Source organism: Pan paniscus, chromosome 10 (assembly GCF_029289425.2).
Source record: "Pan paniscus chromosome 10, NHGRI_mPanPan1-v2.0_pri, whole genome shotgun sequence".
Taxonomy (NCBI): Eukaryota; Metazoa; Chordata; class Mammalia; order Primates; family Hominidae; genus Pan; species Pan paniscus.
In genome coordinates, this window is record NC_073259.2 from 28,212,175 (window position 1) to 28,237,437 (window position 25,263).

Genomic DNA, 25,263 nt, shown 5'->3' on the forward strand with positions numbered 1-25,263 from the left:
TAAGTTATTTTTTATTCTGTGCTTCTTGTTGAGAGGGAAGAGGGTAGGATTTGTCAGTCCTCTAGATGGAGTTGTTAGAATAGCAAAATCAGCACTATGTCCATGGTATATCTTATCTATATTCTCAGAAAATTTGCTCTCTTTGATGCTTAAATATTTAATGAGATGTGAGTCAGAGTAGAGTGAACTAACAACTTAGGCAGAATATTTGTAGGACATGACTTTCAAATCTTTACCCTGTTACAGTATCTACAGAGAATGCTGTCATAAACTGACAAGTCTTAGGCTGAATTTCTTACCAGAAACTTACCAAATGGAGCCTGTGACCCTAAATAACCGTTTTAGTGTGTGTACACTTAGGTTGCTGGGTGGGGCATGCTGCTTAACCAGGGAGCCTAAGTGTGTCAGATTTCAACTTGGGTGTTGTAGTGGAGAAAAGGTATCTGTTTTAATATGTATTGTCAATAGTGTCTGATCAGGCTCAAATGTAGGATCTTGTCCAGTAAGTGAATAAGAGTAAATTAATGTCCAGTGACCTCTGGCAGCCCAATCCTAATGTCTTATTAGAAGCCCACAAGAATTGGAGAGGATTTTTCATGGGTCTCTTGTGTTTCTGAATGTCTTGTGAATGATGTGCTGACTGCTCTTTGTTCCAGACAATCTTTTTAAGGGTTTTTTTTTTTCCAATAGTGAACAGCCTGGAAAGATAGAAATAGTGCTCACTAGAGCAGAGGGCAAGCATGTTTACTTTCCATTATAAAAAAGACTTGCTTCCCTAAATTCAAGGTTCCTCTCTTGTAACACAACCCACTGTGTGTGTAGGTGTCATGTGTCCCTCTTAGCATCACCTGGGCCCTGTCATAAAAATGCTGATACTACTGTTATTACTGTAAACTGTCCTTTATCTCAGACCTAGGAGCTTGATGCATCCATGAAACTGTGCCAGGCTAACTTGTTCGCCTGCAAGTAGGGTAATATCTCGGATGCTGTAAGTTCTTAATATCACCTTCCCCATACCCCATGGTGCAGGAACTTTGGAATTTCCCTAGGCTTTAAGAATGAAAAAGCAAATCCTAAGTCCCTTTCAGTCCTGAAGGATCTATATTGTGAGGTAGCATGATACCTCATTCTCACTTAGGTATGCCAGATGTATCCTGAGAAATTTTAGGGCCATTTCAGAGAGACAGCTGAGGACTAGATTCTCATCATGCCTTCATTTCACCAAATGGCATTACAATAAATAACTCTGTTATTGTAAGAGAACTTATTTTGTATGAGTTCAGTCCTTTTGCATTTATTTATTTATTTTTTAATGGTATCTTGGTAAATGTTCTTTGTGCACTAGACAAGAATGTGTATTTTGCTGCTGCTGTCAGATGATTTGATAAATGTCAATTAGGTAAAGTTGGTTCACAATGTTAAGTCTTCTATTTGCTTACTAATTTTCTGCCTACTTGTTTTATCAATTAATGTGAGAGGGGTGTTGAAATTTCCAACTACAAGTATGGATTGGTCTATTTCTTATGTAAATTGTATAATTTTGCATCATATTATTTTAAACTTCATTTTTAGATGCAGAAACATTTAGGATTGTTATGTACTCTTGGTGAACTGACCCCTTTATCATTATGAAGTGACCTTCTTTAGCTCTAGTAATATAATTGCCCTAAAATCTATTTTGTTATTAATATAGCAACCCCAGCTTTCTTCTTAATTTGTGTTAGCATGTTAGCATCGTATATCTTTTTCTATCCTTTTATTTTTAATGTATTTGTGTCTTTATATTTACAAGGTTTTTTTTTAGAAATCATAGTTGGATCTTGGTTTTAAAAAATCTAATCTGAACACCTCTGCTTTTAGTTAGTGTATTTAGTCCATTTACATTTATTGTGATTATTAAGATGGTTGTGTTTATCTTCTTTATTGGCTTATTAGCTATAGTTCTTTTAATTAGAGGTTGCTCTAGGTTTTATAATACATGACTTTAAATTATTAGTCTATTCTCAAATAATATACCATTTCATGTATACTTGTATCTCCTTTTCCCTACCTTTGTGCCATTGTTGCCATAACTTTTAGTTCTACATGTTATAAACTCCATAATACATTATTATTTTTGCACTAAAAATTATATTATCTTTTAAAGGGATTTTAAAAATAGAAGTCCTTTTATGTTCACCAATGTATTTGCCATTTCTACTCTTCTTCATCTCTTCATGTAAATCTAAATTTCCACCTAATATCATTTGACTAAGGGACTTCTTTTTAACATTTCTTATTGTCTGTTGGTCATCTTTTGTGTCTGAAAAAGACCTTTGTCTTTATTTTTGAAAGTTATTTTTGCTGGGTGTAAGATTCTAGGTTTTGGGGTTTTTTTTCTTGCTTTCAGTATTTTAAAGATGTCATTCCACTGTCCTCTGACTTATGTAGTTTCTGACAAGAAGTCTACCATCTTTCTTATATTTATTCCTCTGTATATGTTTCCTCCACACATACAGAGCTACTTTTACCATTTTTTCTTTATCACTGGTTTGCAGTAATTTGATTACAATATTCCTTGGTGTGGTTCCCTCCCCCTCCACTTTTCTTCTGTTTCTTGGATCTGACAATGTAAAGTTTTCCTCAAATTTGGAAAAAAATTGTTTAAGAGATGGGGTCTTGCTGTGTTGCCTAGGCTGGACTCGAACTCCTGGGTTCAAGTGATCCCTCCACCTCCTGAGTAGCTGGGATTACAGGCACACACCACTGTGCACAGCTCAAATCTGGGAAATTTTTGGCCATTATTTCTTCAAACATTTGTCTGTCTCCCCTTCTTTCTCCTTTGCTTGAGACTCCAGTTACATCTGTGTTAGACTTCTAGATGTTGTCCCCTAATTCACTGTTCTGTTTTTTTTGTTTGTTTGTTTTTCTTTGTCTTTTTCTCTCTGCGATTCATTTTGGTTAGTTTCTGTTGCTGTTTTCAAATTTAGTAATCTTCTTCAGTGTCTAATCTGCTATTAATTCCAATCAGAATATTTGTGTTTCATATATTGTATTTTTAATCAATTAAAGTTCAGTTCAATTTGTGTCTTTTGAAAAAAAATAATATCTTCCATTTCTCTCCTCCTCATGATCATTCTTTCCTCGATCTTGAACTAGGGAGTATATTTTTAATGTCATTATCTATGCATTCTATCATTGTGTCATTTCTGGATTTGTTTCTATTGATTGTTTCTTCTCCTTGTTATGGGTCATATTTCCTTCATTCTTTTGCATGCCTTTATAATTTTTTATTGGATGCTGGTCATTATAAATTTTACATGGTTGGGTGCTGAATTTTGTTGTATTAACTTTAAATATATTTGGCATTGTTCTCCTAGGATGCAGTTAAGTTCCTTGGAAAGTAAACCTTTTGAGGCTCTGTTAGGCAGGTCCAGAACAGCTTTTAGCTTAGGGGCTCATTTGGCCCTAAGGGTACTGCTGAGACAGTACCCTTCAGCATACTACTCAGTGCATGTCTTACGAGGTCTTTCTACTCCAGCTTGTGTGAATGCAAACTATTCCCAGTCCTGTGTGAACTCTGAGGATTGTTCTGCCTGCTTCTCTATTGTGGTTCTTTCTCCAGCCTTGGTCACCTCCTTAACATGCATGTATTAATCAGAATGTAGCTACAGATTCTAGGGGAATCCTGTGCATACACCAGAGTGCTCACTTTTGGTAGATAGTTCTCTTCTTTCTGATATTCTGCCCTGCAAATTCTAGCTACCTTGGCTTCCCTGACCTCTGAATTCTTGTCTATTCAACTCAAGGAGACCGCAAGTGACTGTATGGGTTCTTATCCTTACACGCTGGCCTGGAAACCCTCTGTAGCTGGGGCAAATATAGACTTCACTTTCTTTGTATCCTTTATCTCAGGAATCCCTGTCCTGTGCTGTTTGCTGTCCAGTGTCCAAGAACTGTTGTTTCATATATTTTGTCTGGTTTTATTTAAGGAAGGAGGATAAATTTGGCCTCTGTAATTCCCTGTGACCTGAAGCAGCTGATAAGTCCCATATTTTATAACAAAAGACTGACTTCTTAGATGTCCTTTCTCATATAATTTATACTCTCTATATATAACAATTGAATTGTAACTCATAAAATTATAGCAGTGTCAGATGTGTCCATCAATTAAGTTCCATAATACATAAGAATAAAATGGAAAGTACATTGTGAACTTCGATAGACATGTTCACAGAATAACTTGTTATTACTTGGTTTAAAAGTGCAATCCTATTTCATTTGTTTATATATTTTCTAAAAGTTTTTATATGTCTCTGAATTAAAATACTTGTAATGATATTTCTGCTTTTATCTGTATTTTATGTTCCAAAACTTCACAAATTATACTGTTAACTAGGTTTGTATACCATAAAGACAAATGTTGAATAAATAGCTGTTCTTTCAATTTCTTTGAAAAAAAGATCCAAGATGGGCATTATATTCATTGTATGTTTACAAATTCTTACATTTTAGTTATTCTTCAGCAAAAAATCCAGATGGATGTTTTTTTCAGAAAGTGTTGAATGGGTTTACAAAGTTTTTTTGTAAGGAACAATATTGCAAATTACTAAAATTGTATTTTTATAGGCTGTTTGCTCTTTTGTGGATATTGTGCCTGTCAGGATTCTTGAAGGTAAGTTATGTTATAATGGCTAATTTGAAATATAATTCTGGCTGTGTCAATATAAATAACCTCAAAAAGCTATAAGAGATACTCTTATGATAGGACACTTAGTTATAATTATCCAGAACATTTGTATATGGAATGATTATAGAATTATCCCTTTAGAAAATCAGGGTCTTGTGTTGGTCCTTATTATTGACTGAAAAAAAGATGAATGAATAAATGAATTAAATTACATAGAAAGAGGCCCTTGCTTACAACTGCCAAGCTCCAGTGGCACATTTAATTGTGAAAAACGAAATATATTTTTAAAGAATTTATATGTGGAATGCTGTTTTTCAAAGTGGGTAATTTAGTTTAATGGAATATAACCACTCATTCATCCTTCCATCCAACAGAGGCAAGTTTGGACCTGCCTTGCCTTTTTCTGCTTTTAACATTTGTATTCAAAGTTGTACACCATTGTCAAATGTGTAATGTAGCAGTAAATCATTAGAGGAAGTAAGTTAAGTTCTGTTAATACTGTTCTCAAATATAAACATATTTCTTTAATCTCTTCCCTATAGTTATTTTTTTATAGTGAGATAATGGAGTTGGTCTTAGCCGCTGCAGGAGCCCTTCTTTTCTGTGGATTCATCATCTATGACACACACTCACTGATGCATAAACTGTCACCTGAAGAGTACGTATTAGCTGCCATCAGCCTCTACTTGGATATCATCAATCTATTCCTGCACCTGTTACGGTTTCTGGAAGCAGTTAATAAAAAGTAATTAAAAGTATCTCAGCTCAACTGAAGAACAACAAAAAAAATTTAACGAGATAAAAGGATTAAAGTAATTGGAAGCAGTATATAGAAACTGTTTCATTAAGTAATAAAGTTTGAAACAATGATTAAATACTGTTACAATCTTTATTTGTATCATATGTAATTTTGAGAGCTTTAAAATCTTACTATTCTTTATGATACCTCATTTCTAAATCCTTGATTTAGGATCTCAGTTAAGAGCTATCAAAATTCTATTAAAAATGCCTTTCTGGCTGGGCACAGTGGCTCACGCCTGTAATCCCACCACTTTGGGAGACCGAGGCAGATGGATCACGAGGTCAAGAGGTCGAGACCATCCTGGCCAACATGGTGAAACCCCGTCTCTACTAAAAATACAAAAATTAGCTGGATGTGGTGGCACACGCCTGTAGTCCCAGCTAGTCAAGAGGCTGAGGCCAGAGAATCGCTTGAACCTGGGAGGTGGAGGCTGCACTGAGCCAAGATCACGCCACTGCATTCTAGCCTGGTGACAGAGCGAGACTCAGTCTCAAAAAAAAAAAAAAAAAGTTTTTCTTCCTAAATTAGCCACGCATAGCAGTTTGCTTGCAATTCAAAAATAATTTTATGAGTAGATAAGAATATCAGTTTACCATTGTCTAGTGATTTTATCTAAATTTTCCCTGAATTATTAAGTAATATTGATTTGGCTTTGATTCTGAAGTAGTAGAGTCTTTACCATTATAAACTGTAAATCTCTTTTTACTTAAAAGGAAAAAAATGTAAAAGATAAATTCCACAGAGAATTATTCAGTATTACATTAAAATGTTAATGACTTTTTATTTTAAATTGTACTAACATTAAAAGTCTGCCTGAAAGTCAGATATTATGACAAAATTTGACATTAATTGTTTTTAAAGTATAGATTTCATTTGAAATTATAGAATGCTAATGTGCTTAGAGGACACCAAATATACTGGGTCATCAGCCATTAAGTATATCTATTTCAAAATTAAAATATGTGGGAAATATTGTCTTGTGGTTTCATTTGTGTTGGTCCACACAGCATGTTAGGTCAGTGTACCAGTAACCAATGAAATTTTGTCAAATTCCCTCACTGTACTAGTTTGTTAGGCTGCCATAACAAAGTTCTACAGCTTGGGTGGCTTCAACAAGAAATTTGTTTTCCCACAGTTCTGGAGGCTAAAAGTCCAAGATCAAGGTGTTAGCAGGGTCGGTTTCCTTTGAGGCCTTTCTCTTTGATTTGTAGATGGCCGTCTTCTCCCTGTGTCTTTAAATGGCCTTCCCTCTGTACTTGTCTGTGCCCAAATTTCTTCTTCTTATGAGGACACCAGTCATACTGGATTAGGGCCCACACTGAGGACCTCATTTTTCCTTAATTATCTCTTTCAAAACCTATCTCCAAATACAGTCACATTCTGAAGTGCTGGGATTAGGATTTCTTCATGTGAATTTTGGGGGGACTACAACTCAGCCCATAACACCCCCTAAGTATTTCCCAGCTATTAAGTTGAAATAAACTTGTAGTATCAATTTAAGCTTGCATGATTTGTAGATGTAAATTTGACTTTATTATCATTAACTGTTGAATTATCAAGTGCATGATGCAGTGCAATCAAGTTTAACATAGCATCGTGGGTAAAAGCATCTAGATTAGAATCCTTGCAGTCCAACCAGGTGCTTAAGTGACATTTGGTGAATTATTTATCCTTCCTTAGGTCTTTTGCCTCATCTTCATAATGGGAATAATGATGTCTAGCTTATTGGGCTGTTATAAGGATTAAATGAGATAGATAAATAAACTAAGTGCTTAATTAATGTCAGCTGATGGTATTAATACCATTTTCAGTTCAAAGGTGGAATGGACTGATTTGTGACTAAAGATTCTGTATAAGCAAAAGTAGATCTGACATTTTTAAAATGTAAAACAATGCCATTCTTTTCACTAAATTATTATTTAGAAAATAGTTATTTTCCATAAAAATGCTAACATGTAATAAGTTTATCCTTTCTAAATGACTTAAATTTTCCAAAAAAAATTGTTTTAATTTCTGATATGATCAATATAATAAGCGTGTAAAGGAATCCCAAGACCAAGAAGTTTGAAAACCTTTGGTACAAAATATTACATTTTATAAATCAACCATTGATTTATTCCTGTGTTCTGTCAATGAATTTTATGTGGTATGTAAGTCCGTGTATGTGTCCCACTGTGTATAGGTATGAGTTCTTCTAGGTAGGGAATATACCTCGACCATTTTAAAGCATTGCATTAAGTAAAGGTGAAAATACACAGACTCCAGAAATATTAATAGAAAGTGGAATTAGGGCTGGGCATGGTGGCTCATACCTGTAATCCCAGCACTTTGGGAGACCGAGGCGGGCAGATCACCTGAGGTTGGGAGTTCGAGATCAGCCTGGCTAACACGGTGAAACCCCGTCTCTACTAAATATACAAAATTAGCTGGGCGTGTTGGCGCACGCCTGTAATCCCAGCTACTCAGGAGGCTGAGCCAGAAGAATCACTAGAATCCAGGAGGCAGAGGTTGCAGTGAGCCAGGATCGTGCCACTGCACTCCAGCCTGGTGACAAAGTGAGACTCCGTCTCAAAAAAAAAAGAACATGGAATTAGCAGGACTTGGACAGAGCAACAGGCAACTCAGTGTGCAAGGGCCAAAGGAAGAACAGCTAAGAGGTAGGAGGAAAATGAGGAAAGAGCAATATCTGAGAACTTCTGTATTTCTTGAATGTAATTTGGGAAAAGAGATGCAGTAGGCCGTATACACCTGCCTTGATTTCTTCTCAGACCTAGCTTCAGTCTACTTGATGCATTGCCAGGGATTAGTGGTCAACAGCCAGCTGCAGGCCTTTTTTTGGAGCAGCTAAGGACTTAGATACTTTTTGCTTTTTCCTTTCATTTTTCTAGAGCTTTGTCTTGAAGTCCCCATTATCTAGGGAATGGGCAACATGGGGTCACTATCTGAATCCCAGAAGTCTTCCTGTTCCTTACTAAGTGATTGTGCAGATCAGGGATTCCATGGGAGAGGCCTGACTGCAGGGGCCCCACTGACTGTTCTGCATCATGTAGCATGCCTTTTGGATGAGAAAATCAGTCTGCTTCCTGTAAGGTATTCAGGGCCACCCACTGTGCCTCTAGTTCTATATATAGGCTCCTTCCAGCTCTGTGATGAGCCACTGCAATGTTTAGTTGGACCCTTAAGCCTTGTTTGTCCATTAGGAGATAAAGTTTCCCAAAAACAGTAGTTTAGTTTCCTTCATCTTTGCAAATTCAGCATAGTGCCTATAATAGAGTGCATATTCAAAGGCATGAATGAAGGAATGAATTAGACTTTTAAATATACTAAGGCCACTTAACTCTTCTAGAACTGCTTTTATATAACTGGTGAGGGGACATAAGTAAAAAGGAGTAAAAGGGTGTTTTACTCAGCTGTTTAAAGCACTTGTAATGCTAAATCATGGCATGGTATTTTAACAACATGACATTTTCATAATAGGTAAATTATTTTTTCTGGTGCCAAGTGCCTATTCAAAAGTCTTGTCCTGGTATGTTAAACAAGATACAGTAAATATGGACTATCAGAATATAAGTTTTCTCTAAAATGCAATGTGCACTTATATTTTTGGGTGAGGTAGCTAACTTCTCATTTGAAAGATGAGGTACAGTATATGGTTAACTTGTAAAACAGAAATTCACTTGCTTTATAAGAACGAAATCTCATTTAAATAAACCAGGTTTCTTAGGCATGCTTCCTTTTTTTTACATCAAATGTTCTAGGTTTTTTTCAGCCTCTTTAACCTTGCTATATTCTGAATTCAGTAATTTCCATACTATGCATGGTTTCATAAAGGACACAAATTTAAAGAAAAAAGGTACCCATAGATTGTCTCAGAACCCCTTTTTCTGGCAACCAGCAGGAGTTTACCGGGCCATCATTAAAGACATGTTTTTTGGGTATATGTCGTAAATCTCTGGAAACATTGCTTACAAATAGTACTGTGTAGCTATACTTTTGAAACTATAATGTAAAAAGGGTGCCATTTGTTGAACTCTTACAGCATCAATTAGGTTGTATTATGTTCACTTTAGGGACAAGGAAATTCAGGCCCTTATGACATTAATTACTCACCCATATGGTTCACAAGTGTTGGAAGCAAGAATACAACACAGACCTATATGGTTCCAAAGCCTATGCCAGTAGAAATAGTTGTACGGTAAGTGTTATTCGTGAGTTAAGACAATCGTCCTAGGCTTAGCATTGTGTCTGATATGTAAGTGATCAGACAGGTAAACATTGATAGAACTGAAATCCTTTGATCATTTTACCCTTTAAATTCTTCTCTGGGGTAGGAAAAGCTTGTTTTCTGTTTTTGGTAACCGCTTTGAGTATAACTGACATGCAATAAGTTCCACATATTTAAAGTGTGCAGTTTGATACGGTTTTACATATGTGTACATCTGTGAGGCCATCACCCGAGATGAGAAAATGCACAGGCTGCAAATAAAAATGATCTCAATACGGCCTCTGGAAGAACACCTGATCTAGGCTGACTTGATCTAAGGAAATACATGAGTATCATGTAAAGGCTGAGGTCAGATCTAAAGGTCGGCTCGGAGCTCCCTATCTGACAAGTAGGGTCCCCTGGCCAGGTTCACTCCATAGGTTAGTCTCGGGGCTACCCTGCCCACGTCCGGAAAGCGGACCTACCTGGGGCCTAACCTTGACCGGACACCCGTCAGCATTCTCCAAATCCGACTTCGACACCTGTATGGGACGGACCAAGTTTCTAGGTCCGCGATCACACCAATGGCGGAAGCTCGTCAGCGCCTGGGTTCCAAAATCCCGCCTCTCAAGGCTTCTTGAGACATTTTGTCTCCCGGCGTGCAATGCGTCCGCCCCGGGTGGCCTCCGCCCGGAAGACGGAAGTGCAAAGACTTCCGGTCGGCGTGAGCCTGAGGTGTGGGTGTTCGTTTCTCAGGTGAGTTCGGTTCCTCACCGGTCCAGTGAGACATGGGACTTGGGGCTTGATTCCGCCACCCTTGGAGAATTTCGTTTCTTGACACTCGCTGGGCTATACTTGAGCTCCAGTCCGGAGATGCAGGCCTTGTTGAGGGCGAGGGTTCCCCGTGCTCTTCTTGGTGGAGGCCCTCCGGCTTCCGAGTGCACTGGGTAAAGTGGAGCCCACCCCTGTCGTTCACTGCCGCTGAAGTTAACTTCGGCCCTCAAGGTTGTTTGCCGCCCGCTTTCCTAGCCCCTCGCAAGGGTTGAGTTATGTAGACAAGGGAGCGGAATGACTTTGTGATTGCCGGCGTTCAAAAAATGTTAGTGGTTCGTTCAACAAGTAGGCAAAATTCTGTGCACTGGGCGACTCAGCAGTGAACAAGACCTTTCCCTCTACCTTCGTGGAGTCTGCAGTCTGGGGAGAGGGTCGGGGGGCGTGACAGAAAACAATGGTTTCAGGTTGTAACACTTAATAAGCAGGGAAGGGAGCTTACGGAGGTCAGAGGAGTCCTTTCTGAGGTATCGAATGAAGGAGCAAGCCTTGAGAAGAGCAGTTGCCAGGCATAGGGACAGCAAATATGAAGGCACTGACGTAGAGATAGTTTGGACTCTTTACAGACGTAGTTGGTGCCTGCGGGGATGGGGATGGAGAATGAAATGAAATAGAGTTGAAGGAGGCAGGGGACAGATCACAAATGACCTTGTAGATCTTGAATATATATGAGGGAGGAGGTCTTTAAAGAACTCGAAGAAAGGCAGTGAATGCTCTTTTAAAAGATCACACTGGGCACCTTGTGGAGGATTTAGGGCGGAACTGAGTGGAAAGAAAACAAGAGTAGGAATAGATAAGTTTACAGTCGTTAAGTTGGCTTGAGAGGATGGATAATGAAGATGAGGTGAAGTGTTTATAAAAATCATTTGTAATTTGTAAGCTGTTGCATAAATGTAAGGTGATGACGCGCTTGCATTCTGGGGAAATTAAATTTCTGTATTTTGTAAAGAAATTCAGCCGGGCGCGGTGGCTGAAGCCTGTAATCCCAGCACTTTGGGAGGCCGAGGCGGGCGAATCACAATGTCAGGAGATCGAGACTATCCTGGCTAACACGGTGAAAACCCGTCTCTACTAAAAATACAAAAAATTAGCCGGGCGTGGTGGCGGGCGCCTGTAGTCCCAGCTGCTCGGGAGGCTGAGGCAGGAGAATGGCGTGAACCTGAGAGGTGGAGGTTGCAGTGAGCCGAGATCGCGCCACTGCACTCCAGCCTGAGACACAGAACAAGACTCCGTCTCAAAAAAAAAAAGAAAAAAGAAATGCAAGGTGCTTTCAGAATTGCTTTGATTTGTAGTTTGCTTATGACCACAAGTTTGATTTGATATCTTGTTATTTAGTGACTGTATGTACCATGTTGATCTTCATATAAGTTGCATGTTAAGTCCTAAAAAGTGAACAGATTGAAGAGTTTTACTTTTCACTTGTTTTGTAGAGATGCCTGTTGGCCTGGTTTTCTAAGGATTTGCCTTTTTTCTTTTTTGTATTAAAGATTTGCTTTTGAATGTGTGTTTTTGTTAACTTCAGGTAAAACATGGCTAAAAGCTTACGGAGTAAGTGGAAAAGAAAGATGCGTGCTGAAAAGAGAAAAAAGAATGCCCCAAAGGAGGCCAGCAGGCTTAAAAGTATTCTCAAACTAGACGGTGATGTTTTAATGAAAGATGTTCAAGAGATAGCAACTGTGGTGGTACCCAAACCCAAACATTGCCAAGAGAAAATGCAATGTGAGGTAAAAGATGAAAAAGGTGAGTGTGCTTCTCCTTTTTCTTTCTCTTTTTTTTTTTGAGGCAGGGTCTCCTCCCTCTGTCACCTAGGCTAGAGTGCAGTGGTGTGATTATAGCTTCCTGCAGCCTTGAATTCCTGAACTGAAGCGGATTCTTCCCACCTCAGCCTTCCAAAGCACTGGGTTACAGGCATGAACCACAGTGCCCAGCCCCTCTGCGCTTCATTTAAAAACAAAAAAAAATCTGTCAAGCCTGTTCATGTATATACGTATGTTTTGGATTATTTAGAGTGGGTCTTTGGTGCTTATACAATAGCCTCCATGTCTCAGGAATAAACAGTTCTACAGGAGTAGACAAATCTAGGCATACTCTGGTTGGAAGGGTACACAGTTCACTCAGGGCCTAGGCAGCATAGGTCTTCATTTTACTCTTTGTAAGATCTAATTCCCATTCTATGAGTCCTATGCCCTTATACTATTATCCTGAAAATCACAGGGTTTCACTATTTATTTTGACAGATTCTAGGAACCTTTGTGTCTTAATCATGAAGTTGGAGGATATATATATAATGCTGCTTTTTGCACATTTAATGCACCAATTTGGCAGCAAACTAAATTAAGTATTCGCAATACCCAGACTTTAAAATAGAAATACATTTATTTGATGTCTTATGCCCAAGGAAAAGAGCAGTATTTCTCAATCTCCCAACCTTAGGGGGTTTTTTTCCCTTTAAAAATGGCTGTTTTTAACTTTTTCTTCTTCCCATTTCATCCTTCTCCCACTCCGTATGAATAAAAATTACAAAAAGCATTTTACTTCAACTTCTGTGAGAAAAAGGGGCCAACCAAGAAATATCCTCATCTTTCCACTACCCAAGTCTGTAAGAATTCAAATGTTGTATAGTCTGTTTTCCCTTTTTTATTAATGTTCTCTCCAAGGCCAGTTTCTCCACTTGTGTTCTGAATCCTCTCCACCGTTAACATTCTCAGGGGTTGTACTCATGCATCTGCCTTATCAGTCTCCTCCACTGGGTCATTGCCAACAGCATAGATGTGTTCTGGGATGTTCAATGTCAAAAGAAAGAAAGAAAAATTTCTCCCTTGATCTCAAGTTCTCTCAATCTGCTGCTTTATTTCAGCTGTCCTTGAAACTTTTTGAAACACTTGCCTTCACTTGCTGTTTTCATTTCCTCACACACACATCACCCCTCCCTATTGGTTCTTTTTTGTTGTTGTTAAGGCAAAATCCACATAACATAAAATTAACCATTTTAAAGTGTACAGTTCAGTGGTATTTAGTACATTCATGTTGTGCAACCATCACCTCTAGTTCCAAAACACTTTCCTCACCCTAAAAGGAAACTTAATACCCATTAAGGAGTCTGTCTCTCCTCCTCCTCCCCCCAGCCTCTGGCAACCACTAATATGCTCTTTTCATGTGTGAATTTACCTGTTTTGAATATTTCTTATAAATGGAATCATATATAATGAGACCTTTGTGCCTGGCTTATTTCCCTTAGCATGGTGCTTTTGAAGGTCACGCACATTGTAGCATATATCAGTACTTCCTTTCTTTTTAAGGCTAAATAATAGTCCATTGCATGTACCACGTTTCATATCCATTCAACAGTTGCAGGGCATTTGGATTTCTTTCCCCTTATGGTTGTTGTGAATAGTGCTGCTGTGAACATTCAGGTGCACAAGGTTTTGTTTGATAAGTGGAATTGCTGGGTCATATGGTAATTCTTTTTAATGTTCTCCACATCAGCCACACTATTTTACATTCCCACCTGCAGTGTTTGAGTATTTGAGTTTCTTCACATCCTCACTAATACTTGTTTTCCATTTTCGGATTATAGCCATCTTCGAGGGTACGAAATAGATTCTCATTGTAATTTTGATTTGAAGTTTCCTAATGACTAATGACATTGAATGAAGTGTTTTTTGTTTTTTGTTTGTTTGTTTTTTGTTTTTTGTTTTTTGAGATGGAGTCTCACTGTTGCCCAGGCTGGAGTGCAGTGGCATGATCTTGGCTTACCACAACCTCTGCCTCCCAGGTTCAAGCAATTCTCCTGCCTCAGACTCCCAAGTAGCTGGGAATACAGGCGTGTGCCACCATGCCCAGCTGAATTTTGCATTTTTAGTAGGGTTGGGGTTTCACCATGTTGGCCAGGCTGGTCTTGAACTCCTGACCTCAAGTGATCCACCTGCCTCAGCCTCCCAAAGTGCTGGGATTACAGGTGTGAGCCACCACGCCCGGCTGAACATTTTTTCATATGCTTATTGACCATTTGTATTATCTTTTTGGAGAAAGGTCTACTCAAGTCTTTTGCCTTGTTTTTCAATTACGTTGTTTGTCTTTTTATTATCGGGTTGTTAAGAGTTCTTTATATGTTCTAGATACCAGATGCCCACATCCACTCTTGATTCTTTTGGATTGATCCTGTTTTCTTTTCTCTCCTGTTTTCTATTTATTTTGTTATACCCTCTAATTTCCTTGACCTTGTATTCTGGTTCTTATTACTTGGTTTTCTCTTATATTTTTAATTTCTAAAAGTTTTTCTTTTTTTTTTTTTACTTTTTTTTTTTGAGATGGAGTCTCACTCTGTCGCCCAGGCTGGAGTGCAGTGGCGTGATCTCGGCTCACTGCAAGCTCCACCTCCCGGGTTCGCGCCATTCTCCTGCCTCAGCCTCCCGAGTAGCTGGGACTACAGGCGCCTGTGATCACGCCCGGCTAATTTTTTGTATTTTTAGTGGAGACGGGGTTTCACCATGTTAGCCAGGATGGTCTCGATCTCCTGACCTCGTGATCCACCCGCCTCGGCCTCCCAAAGTGCTGGGATTACAGGCGTGAGCCACTGCGCCCGGCCTACTGTTCCTTTTTCATAGCTTTGTGTTCTTTGTGTTTTGTAAATGCCCCTTGAGTCATCAACTCTGTGTTCTAAATGGGCATATATCTTCTCCTAAGGGTATTAATTACAATTTGCTTTTGAAATTTTTATTTATGGTATGTATTATCTGTCTTTCCTCTTGGAATTCCCTCCCAAGCCCTTCCATTCCTTTACTTTTGTCTCTTTCTTTCATATTAGAAGCTTTTCTCAAATGTCTGGTGATCGGTGGTCATTGTTTGTATTTAAAAGTGTGGCACTACAATGATGATTGGAAGCTGGAGGGAGACAAGGTGTGGGAGAGGGTCTGTCAACTGCTAGATGTATAGAAGATTTGGAATGGCTCCAGGAGGTTTTATTCGGAGATCTCCTATATCAGAATCTGTTAAGTCTTTTTTTTTCCTCATCATCCCCAGAGAGAAATTATCTTATGTCCTGCCTGGGGAATTCTGGATGCCCTTATTCTTAGATATTTTAGGAGCTAAAGGGTGGTGGGACTGAGACTGAGGGAGTCTCCCCATTTAGTAATCTATGTGTTATCAATTTGGCTCTCATCTCTACCCTCAAGTTCATGTTTTTCCTTATTTCTACTCTTTCAACTGCCTGCCTGATTTCTTAAGCCGTAAACCTAGTAGTCATCCTTGATTCCTCTTTCCTTTATTCCCCACATCTAAACCATTAGCAAGTCTTACTGATTGTCCCAAAAATACATTAGAAATCTGTATCCATTTTTCTCCTGCTTTCACCTTGATTCAGAAGGCCGTCATCTCTTGCCTGTACTATTATAGGAGCCTTTTTACTTCTCTCTTCCGCTCTTGTTCCCTTCTCATTTATCTTCTACATATCCACCAGTGTGATCTTTTCAGAAGGTAAATCAGTTTATATCACTGCCATGCTTAAAAACCTCATTATCTTAACATGTTCTTACCAGCGCCTACCAGTTCTTTTTTTGGGGGGGAGACAGGATCTCACTTTGTTGCCCAGGCTGGAATATAGTGGCTGTTCACAGGTGTGACCAAGCCCACAACATCCTTGAACTCCTGGCCTCAAATGATCCTCCCACCCCAGTCTCCCGAATAGCTGAGACTACAAATGCCTATAGATACTATACCTGGCTGAGGTTTTCTTTCTGTTTGCTTTGTTATTCTCCCGTCAACAGAACACTATAAACTCCGTGAGGGCTAGGAGTTCATATGGACCACTATATCCCCATAAACTAGAACAGCACCTAAAATAATCATTCGACACCTAGTTATTGAGTGGCTGTTATATACCAGACACTATTCTAGATACTGTGGAAACAATGGCGAATATCTAATATAATGCCAGGTAGTCGAGATAATAGAAGACTTTGTGTATCCTGATAAGGAGGTCCCAGTGAGGGACTCTGAGCATGTCCTTCACAGTGGAGAAGGTGATAGGTGTACCACAGCATGTTTGCAGTGAGCTTCCTGCCAAGTCTCCTATCAGTAGAGCTGGATCTCTGGGTGTTACCTAGCTAGGAAAAGTATGCCAGCCCCAGGATGTGTCCAGGTCTTCTCTGTTGAGTGCCTGTCTCTGCCATTACAACCCTGCTGCTGACTACTCCATCGAGTTCATTAGAAGTTCGTTCTCAGTTCATTATAATTTAGTTCAAGTTCATAAGAAATGGCCAGTCATTCCTAATCAGTTCATTACATCTAAGGTGTATCCCTTAGAAGTGTAGGTATGCTTACTGAACTCAAGGAATCACTTAATATGAGAAATGTTGTTGTAACTCACATGTGCTCAGAACCATATATCTACTAATGTACTAACTCAGAGCCATGCATCCTAAATGTTTCCTATTTAACATTACTATTCTAAGGAAGGACAGTCATGCCAACATTCTTTAGAAAGTTTTTTTCTTCTCTATTTTCGGTCTACCTTCAGTTCTAATGTTCTGATGTTCTCAATGCATTAATATGCTTTCACAGGGTGGTTTTTTTCATACATGGTGTTAATAGTTTTTCCATCTTTTTATGCAGATGACATGAAAATGGAGACTGATATTAAGAGAAACAAAAAGACTCTTCTGGACCAGCATGGACAGTACCCAATATGGATGAACCAAAGGCAAAGAAAAAGGCTGAAGGCAAAGCGAGAGAAAAGAAAGGGGAAAAGCAAAGCAAAAGCAGTGAAAGTGGCAAAGGGTTTGGCCTGGTAGACTCTTAAAACCTTGGAAAATGCCACATGGGATAGATGACGGATTAGAATGTATACACCTGTATACTTTGATTTCATCTGCCACCAAATGAAAACCATTTGTTTTCCTATTTTAACTTGGCCTTTTTTCTTCAATTCAAACCCAGCATAACTCCGCAAGTTTGTTTTGGGAACTTGAATAAAATATTTTCTTGGATACATCCAAGCTCTACTGATACTTTAATTGGATGCTACCCAATATCCAGTTATAATCAGGCCTCAATGTTCTGTCAGGTATTAATATGGTTAGAATTGTTCTTACAACTGGTAATTATAGTCAATAGAGATAAAACAGATGATGTACTGACAAATTTTTGTGAACTTAGATTTTAAAGAAAGTTGTTGTATAATCATATCATTTAAAAATACTACGTTAGGGCTGGGCATGGTGGCTCACACCTGTAATCCCAGCACTTTGGGAGGCCGAGGCAGGTGGATCACGAGGTCAGTTCGAGACTAGCCTGGCTAATACGGTGAAACCCCATCTCTACTAAAAATACAAAATTAGCCGGGCATGGGGGCGGGCACCTGTAGTTCCAGCTACTCGGGAGGCTGAGGCAGGAGAATTGCTTGAACCCAGGAGATGGAGGTTGCAGTGAGCCGAGATTGCCCCACTGCACTCCACCCTGGGCAATGGAGTAGGACTCTGTCTCAAAAAAAAAAAAAATACAATATTAATGGATCTTATAAAGTACTTGTGTGGAGCTTTGATTCCACAGAATAAAAGATATTTTGTGTGTAGATCTTCAAGTTTGATTTTTTTTTCTTTCATGTATGCTTAAGGTTTTTTAGTCCTAGAGAAGACCAGATTTCAATTAAATGTTTTCTTGTCTTAATTTTAGGTAGAATATTAACATATACAAATCAGTATGCTTTTTAGGAAATTAGAACATTTCAGGTTTTTCATGGAAACTGATTTAATGTTCTTTAGTGTTAATATTGTGTGGCCTAATATAGTATCATGCAGCATTCCCCAGAGTGTGTTCTTCAGTATCAGTTTCCTCTGGATGCTTGGTTAAAAAAAATAAATTGTGTTCATATCGATTTGGGAAATGCTACATACCTGAAGATTTACAAAAGATTTTAGTTTAGGATTAGAATAGTCCTACAGGGTTCCAGCAGCAAAGAAACCTGTTTAGCGTCTACTCTTTGAAACTAGTTTTCTGAGAAATGATTTTTAGTTAAATCTGTCTTACTACAGTTTGCTAAATTCATTTTTATTTTACTTTTAGTTAAGCAATCTAAACTTAGCATTCCCTCTGAATTTCACTATAATCAGATTAACCATCTCATATGTTAACTGGAACAACGAAATACTTACTGAGTGCCTAGTATGTGGGCCAGGGACTTTCCAGATGCTTGGGACAGATTGAATAAGATAAGATTTCTGCTCTCATAGGGCTGAGAGCTGTGTATCTGTTTAGAAGAAGATGTTAACTTCCCAGGAGAACTCAAGTAAAATGTGAAATAGAATAAGGCCACTTGGTCATGAGGTCACAAACTTTGTGCCAGGCACACTGCTAAATTGGGGCACAATACATGGACATGTATTGTAATAAAGAGGACATGACCCAAATGTTTCAGAAAATTTAAGCTTATAAAATTTGATGCCAGTAAACTCTTGGAATTGTTTAAATATAGTAGGCTTTTCTTATTTTTCTCAATAGTTTATTGAAAAGTTGGTAGATAACTTTAAATGCTTAAAATTTCTTAACAGCTAAGAAAGATATGAATTGAAAGATATCATTCATGATCTTTGTTGCCTTTGGTGTAGGTATGAATAACAATAGCATTTGTGAGGGAAAAGTGAATATGTACATTTTTATTCATAAAATAAAAAAAATTGCAAACAACCAGTTAAGCCACTGACAATATCAGCCTAAATACAGTAGCTGAATTATTTACATTTTTTTTTTTTTTTTTTTTTTGTTGAGATGGGATCTCACTCTGTCACCCAGGCTGGAGTGATTGGCACAAGTGTGGCTCCGCTGCAACCTCCACCTCCCAGGCTGAAGCGATTCTCCCACCTCAGCCTCCCCAGTAGCTGGGACTACAGGTGGGTGCCACCATGCCCAGCTAATTTTTGTATTTTTGTAGAGACAGGGTTTCGCCATGTTGCCCAGGCTGGTCTCAAACTCCTGGACTCAAGTAATCCCCCTGCCCCAGCCTCCCAAAGTGGCGGGATTACACGCGTGAGCCACCATACCCGGCCTAATGTAGACATTTTTTATGATTTTTGAAAAAGGGGGCCAGGCACCAAATTCTAACAATTTGGGAGGCTGAGGCAGATGGATCACCTGAGGTCAGGAGTTTGAGACCAGCCTGACCAACATGGTGAAACCCTGTCTCTACTAAAAATACAAAGTTAGCTGGGCATTGTGGCAGGTGCCTGTAATCCCAGCTACTTGGGAGGCTGAGGAAGGAGAATCGCTTGAACCTGGGAGGCAGAGGTTGCAGTGAGTCAAGACCACACCATTGCACTCCAGCCTGAGCAAGAAGAGCGAAACTCCATCTCAAAAAAAAAAAAAAAAAAAAGTCTACATTCGTGATATTACACAGTTGGCACTTATTTACATTTTGGCAGCATTGTCAGGTAGAGACCAATGCCAGGGTTATGTTCATGTTTTCTGTGGCTGATAACCTCTAATTTGATTCTGTTGATAGTAGCTTTGAGCTTTCATCCAGAGCCTCTCTGATGTTAGGATTTTCACTTCATTGTGTCCAGTCATGAAGTTTGTCCATTCAGGATTTAACTTGAAAGTTAACAAAATCAAAAATCAAAGCACCATTACCAAAAAACATATTTGGGAATCATGTTCTCAAGTGTCACATGGCCTCTGGAAAGGCGACTGCTGAAGAGAAGTTTACTGGCACAGTGTTGTCAGTACCCTCTAAGGCACTGAGTTCCTGAACACTGCCAGCAAGATTCTCCCCACCTCCAAATATTGGCAGGAAATTTAGACTAGCATTTCAAAATTAGTGCAGGGGTATGGTCACATCTTTGGCACTTTATTTTTAAAGATTACAAATCGAGAAGTATAGCATAGTCCTTTTATCTTTTAAATAATTAGCTTATTTTTTTGAAATTTGTTATCTTTTTGACTGACATTTTCCAGAGAATTGCTGTAAAGCCACAAGATGGAGCTCAAGCTAAGCACCAAATCATTTTGGAATTAGATTGAGTGAGCTAAATCACATTAGGAATTGAATGTAACACTTTTTGTGTTTTAAGAAATTAAGTCTGAAATCAAAATACAATTTAAAGATGATCAAAACTGCTTCAAGTATTAACTCATTTAATCTGCCCAGCAATCTCATGAGTTTGGTACTAATGTTATCTGAGTTTGGTACTAATGTAATCTCTGTTTACACATGGGGAAACTGAGGCACACAGGCCATACAACTAAAACTGAAATCTGGGATTCAAATTTAGGCAGGGTGGCTCTAGAGCCTATACTCTTACAATGCCATTCTGCCTCTCAAGGATGTGCAAACTCTTGCTAAGAGAGAAAGGTGATTTTAGGACAGAATACCTATTTTTGGGTCAACCTGTGATAGATTGGGTTCATGTGGGCTCAGGATCAGATAAAGAGCAGGTTTAAGTAGAATAATGATGTATAGAACCCTCCTCAAATCTCTAGGCCTAAGGCAGACTGGATTTCCTCAGGTGACACTTCATTAGGAATGGGCTGACCAATCCAAAAGGGGAAGGTGTAGGCCATGATCAGTAGTTGCCCAAGGTACTAATCAGAGAAGAAATGCAAACTGCAGTTGAAGCTCTAAGGTAGAATCAAGTAGTGGTTTTGACCACATCCTGTTTTCTACTGTCACATTAGTGTAGATATCTCTTCCCACTATGTAATTCACATCAAATAAGGATGCAGCAGTATATATTTGCTTATTAGGAAATTCAGATATTTTCAAAATTTGGATCCGTGTTTCTGGAATATGGCTTAAGAGTTGGAGAAGAAAAATAGCTATAAATGACTTGAATCAAGTATCTGAAATGGACTGGTGGTGATGGTGAGGGGCAGCAATGTGTAATTTAGGGAAGTGCTGACCACAACATAAAATTGGGAGGAATCTAAGGCATTGCCAAATTTATAAATACTACAATAGAAATGCAGATGCTAAGCTGTTGGCTAATCTTACTAGTTAAGTGACTAACTTCTGATGCCATCTGGCAGAGTGATTCAAATTTGTGCTAGACACAAAATATATGTCTTTTTCCCTCTATTTGCCTGCAGGTATTAATAAAAACACCGTTGCAGTAGACACATACCAATTTTACAAGGAAATGTTTAGGGGTGAGGTGGGACTGTTAAATACTTACATCAGGTCAAAGGTCACTCTGCTGTTTCCAGAGGACTGTCAGGTAGCCAGGAGGCCCGGGGCCACTTTTGGGCCTGCTTACAAAACCCTAAATTTTCCGCAGTTGAATGCCAAGAGTCTTTTGCAGTTATTTTAGAGCAGGGGAAAAAATACAATGTGTTGCCAAATGAGCTTAATTTGGTAGGCAAGCAGTAAAAATAACCCAACAGCCAACATTTAGAGAATGCGTACTCTCTTAAATGCTTTACGTGTATTATTTAATCCTTAAAACACTGTGGGATCAATACTTTAATTATCCCTATTTTCAGATGAGAAAACAGTTTGAAAGGTTAACTAAATTTACCCAAAGTCATGCAACTGCTAAGTAGTGAGCAAGCCGCCTGTCCCAGAGTATAGAATGAATACCTATGATGGAAAGCTACAGAGAGACAGACTTTTATTTGATTTAAGGAAGCGCCTTCTAACCAAGATTTTGGGAGCTGAAATGGGCACCTTGGGAGCCTTGAGGTGTCAGTCTAAGGTGGGCAGGCATTTGGTTGGAATGTAGCAAAATGGATTCAAACATTGTACAGTTATCCTTCAGAATCTATCGGGGATTGGTGCCAGGATCTTCACAGATACCAAAATCCACAGATGCTCGAATCGCTTACATAAACTGGTGAAATATTTGCATATAACCCATGCCCATCCTCCCATATATAGTCATATGTCACTAAATGACTGGGATGTGTTCTGAGAAGTGTGTCACTAGGTAATATCGTTAATCATTGTGTGAATATCATAGACTGTACTTACACAAATCTAGAGGGTATAGCCTACTACACTTAGGCTATGTGATATAGCCTATTGCTTCTAGGCTACAAATCGGTCAAGCAAGTTACTGTACTGAGTACTGTAGGCAATTGTATCACAATGGGAAGTATTTGTGTATCTAAACATAGAAAAGGTACAGTAAAAATACAGTGTAAAAGATTAAAAAATGGTACACCTGTACCACTTATGAATAGTGCTTGGAGGACTCGTGCTTGGGGTGAGTCAGTGAGTAAGCCATGAGTGAATGTGAAGGCCTCAGACATGACTGTATACTGCTGTAGATTTTTTTTTTTTTTTTTGAGATGGAGTTTCACTCTTGTTGCCCAGGCTGGAGTACAATGGCGCAATCTCAGCTCACCTCAACCTCCACCTCCTGGGTTCAAGCAATTCTCCTGCCTCAACCTCCCGACTAGCTAGGATTACAGGCATGCACCACCACGCCCGGCTAATTTTGTATTTTTAGTAGAGATGAGGTTTCTCCATGTTGGTCAGGCTGGCCTTGAACTCCTGACCTCAGGTGATCCACCTGCCTCAGCCTCCCAAAGTGCTGCGATTACAGGCGTGAGCCACTGTACTCGGCCTGCTGTAGGCTTTATATACACTGTGCACTTAGGCTACATAAACTTATAAAAAACTTTCTTCAATAATAAATTAACTTTAGCTTCCTGTAACTTTTTTACCTCATAAACGTTTTAATTTTTTAAACTGTATGACCCTTTTGTCATAACACTTACCTTAAAACACAAATACATTGTACAGCTGTACACAAATATTTTATATTTTTATAAGCTTTTTTCTATTTCCACAATTTTTAATTTTTTAATTTCTTTTTTTACTTCTTAAGTTTTTTTGTTAAAAACTAAGACACAAACACATTAGCCTCCATCTACACTGTCTTCCACCTCCACAGCTTGTCCCACTGCAAGGCCTTCAGGGGCAGTAACAGGCATGGAGCTGCCATCTCCTATGAGAGCAACACCTTCTTGTGCAATACCTTCTGGAGGACCTGCCTGAGGCTGTTCACAGTCAACTTTTTCTTTAAGTAGAAGGAGTACACTCTAAAATAAAAAGTATAATAAAGCCATAAACCGTAGTCATTATTATCAAGTATTATGAACTGTACATAATTGTATGTGCTATACCTTTATATGACTGACAGCACAGTAGGTTTGTTTACACCAGCATCACCACAAACACGTGAGTAATGCATTGCACTGTGATGTTAAGATGGCTACAGTGTCACTGGGCCATAGGAATGTTTCAGCTCTACTGTAATCTTATGAGGCCACTGCCTATATTGACTGAAATGTCATCATGCAATGCATGACTGTACTTTAAATCATCTCTAGATTACTTATAATACAATGAAAATGCTATGTAAATAGTTGTTATACTGTATTTAGGGAATAATGATAAGAAAAAAAGTCAGTACATGTTCAGTACAGATGCAACTGTAGTTTTCTTTTGAATATTTTTTATCTCAGGACGAAGCACCAAATGCAGAATTCATAGATACAGAGGGCCAACTGTTCTTGGAATTTGGGTTGAAAGCTGTTAAAGTTCTTTTCAGCCAAAAAAAAAAAAATGCCTTGTAATAAATTGTCATGTTTGAAATGTATCATGCTTGTTTTGCTCTACATAGTTTTTTGGTACTACATAACCGTAGACTTAAGTATCTTTTTGGTGGAAATAAAATATGAAATCTCTTTAATTTTGTTAATGTTAGGTCTGGTATTCATTCCATTAAGTTCCACTTTAAAGTATGGAAAAATGTTATAAACATCTGCTTTAAACAATGAATGGTACTGCAATAGTCCTGTAAAAAAAAATGAATGGCGTAAAGTCCTTCGAATTTTCATTTAAAGAATGGCATAGCTTTATAATACATTAAGTTTTTAATATGCGGAATGTATTTAATATCCTAAAGCGATGAATTGTCTTGGCATTATGCTATCTTATGAAACACTTTCTTACTCTCACATTGTGTCTTTATAGTTTTCAATATCAGCAAAACCTCTAAATAGTCTTAGTTGGGTGTTGTGTATCATTGTACAGTAACTGTTAGTACATGTGGTATTTCTGATCCATGTAATAAAGTACATTTGTCATGTATCTTGTGATCTGCATACCTTTCAGCTGTTACTTCATAAATCTGTTCCATCAGAGAACTGCTTTGTACAGCAGTGGTTGAAGCTGCTTTTAATAAACTAATATTTTGTGTCTTTTATATGTAATCAACAGGGAGTATTACAGACTTGTGCCTCTGTGGAGAAACTTTCCACTAAACTAGTTTTCTCTTGACAATAATGGAAAAAAAAATTGCATGGGAAAAGCACAGATGTTCAAGAACATATGTTGTTTGCTCCTAAAAGTCATCTTTTGTATTATTATGGATATATTTTTTTAATGCTTTAGAGAAGAAATGGTTTGAGATATGTGATCAGGAGAAGACAGTTACAAATCTTATTGAGAGACCAACATTGGGTGCTATTTGTTAAAATTCTAAAATCCATCTCCTTGCTCTCACAAAGAGATAATGTTCTTGAGCAGAGCTGTAGGCAGTTGGCTAAGGATTGGTCATTCCCACATGCTTCCTTCCTTAGACATACACACTCTGCTTCAGTTTTAGTCTTTGTTCTGTCCCAAACTTCAAATTAGCAGTGTCTTCACAAAAGCAGGTATTTAATAATTCAAGTAAAAAATGATTGCCTTTATGCCCTTTTGCCCCTTGAGTTACTGGATATTGTCTTCCTTGAGCTGTAGAAATTTGCGCAATGAGTCAG

The 25,263-nt window shown here is 38.5% G+C and overlaps 2 protein-coding genes and 1 long non-coding RNA gene across 3 annotated transcripts in view; 2 read left to right on the plus strand and 1 right to left on the minus strand.

Moving 5' to 3' along the window:
* The window catches only part of TMBIM4 (transmembrane BAX inhibitor motif containing 4), a 33,287-nt gene extending 26,846 nt beyond the window's left edge, over positions 1-6,441 (plus strand). Inside the window, exons 6-7 of the mRNA XM_003824789.5 lie at positions 4,609-4,654; positions 5,212-6,441. Coding sequence (XP_003824837.1) covers positions 4,609-4,654; positions 5,212-5,418 — 253 coding nt within the window. The 3' untranslated portion in view covers positions 5,419-6,441. The remainder of the gene's footprint in view (positions 1-4,608; positions 4,655-5,211) is intronic.
* LOC134728470 (uncharacterized) overlaps positions 1-10,288 on the minus strand; it is a 33,672-nt gene extending 23,384 nt beyond the window's left edge. Inside the window, exon 1 of the long non-coding RNA XR_010108892.1 lies at positions 10,161-10,288. This is a non-coding gene — a long non-coding RNA (uncharacterized LOC134728470). The remainder of the gene's footprint in view (positions 1-10,160) is intronic.
* Positions 10,289-10,295: 7 nt separating this feature from the next.
* Positions 10,296-17,496, plus strand: LLPH (LLP homolog, long-term synaptic facilitation factor). The gene is made up of 3 exons (XM_003824791.6): positions 10,296-10,431; positions 12,029-12,246; positions 17,119-17,496. The coding sequence occupies exons 2-3, from the start codon at positions 12,036-12,038 to the stop codon at positions 17,295-17,297; spliced, it is 390 nt and encodes a 129-aa protein (XP_003824839.1). The 5' UTR covers positions 10,296-10,431; positions 12,029-12,035; the 3' UTR covers positions 17,298-17,496.
* The last annotated feature ends 7,767 nt before the right edge of the window (positions 17,497-25,263 follow it).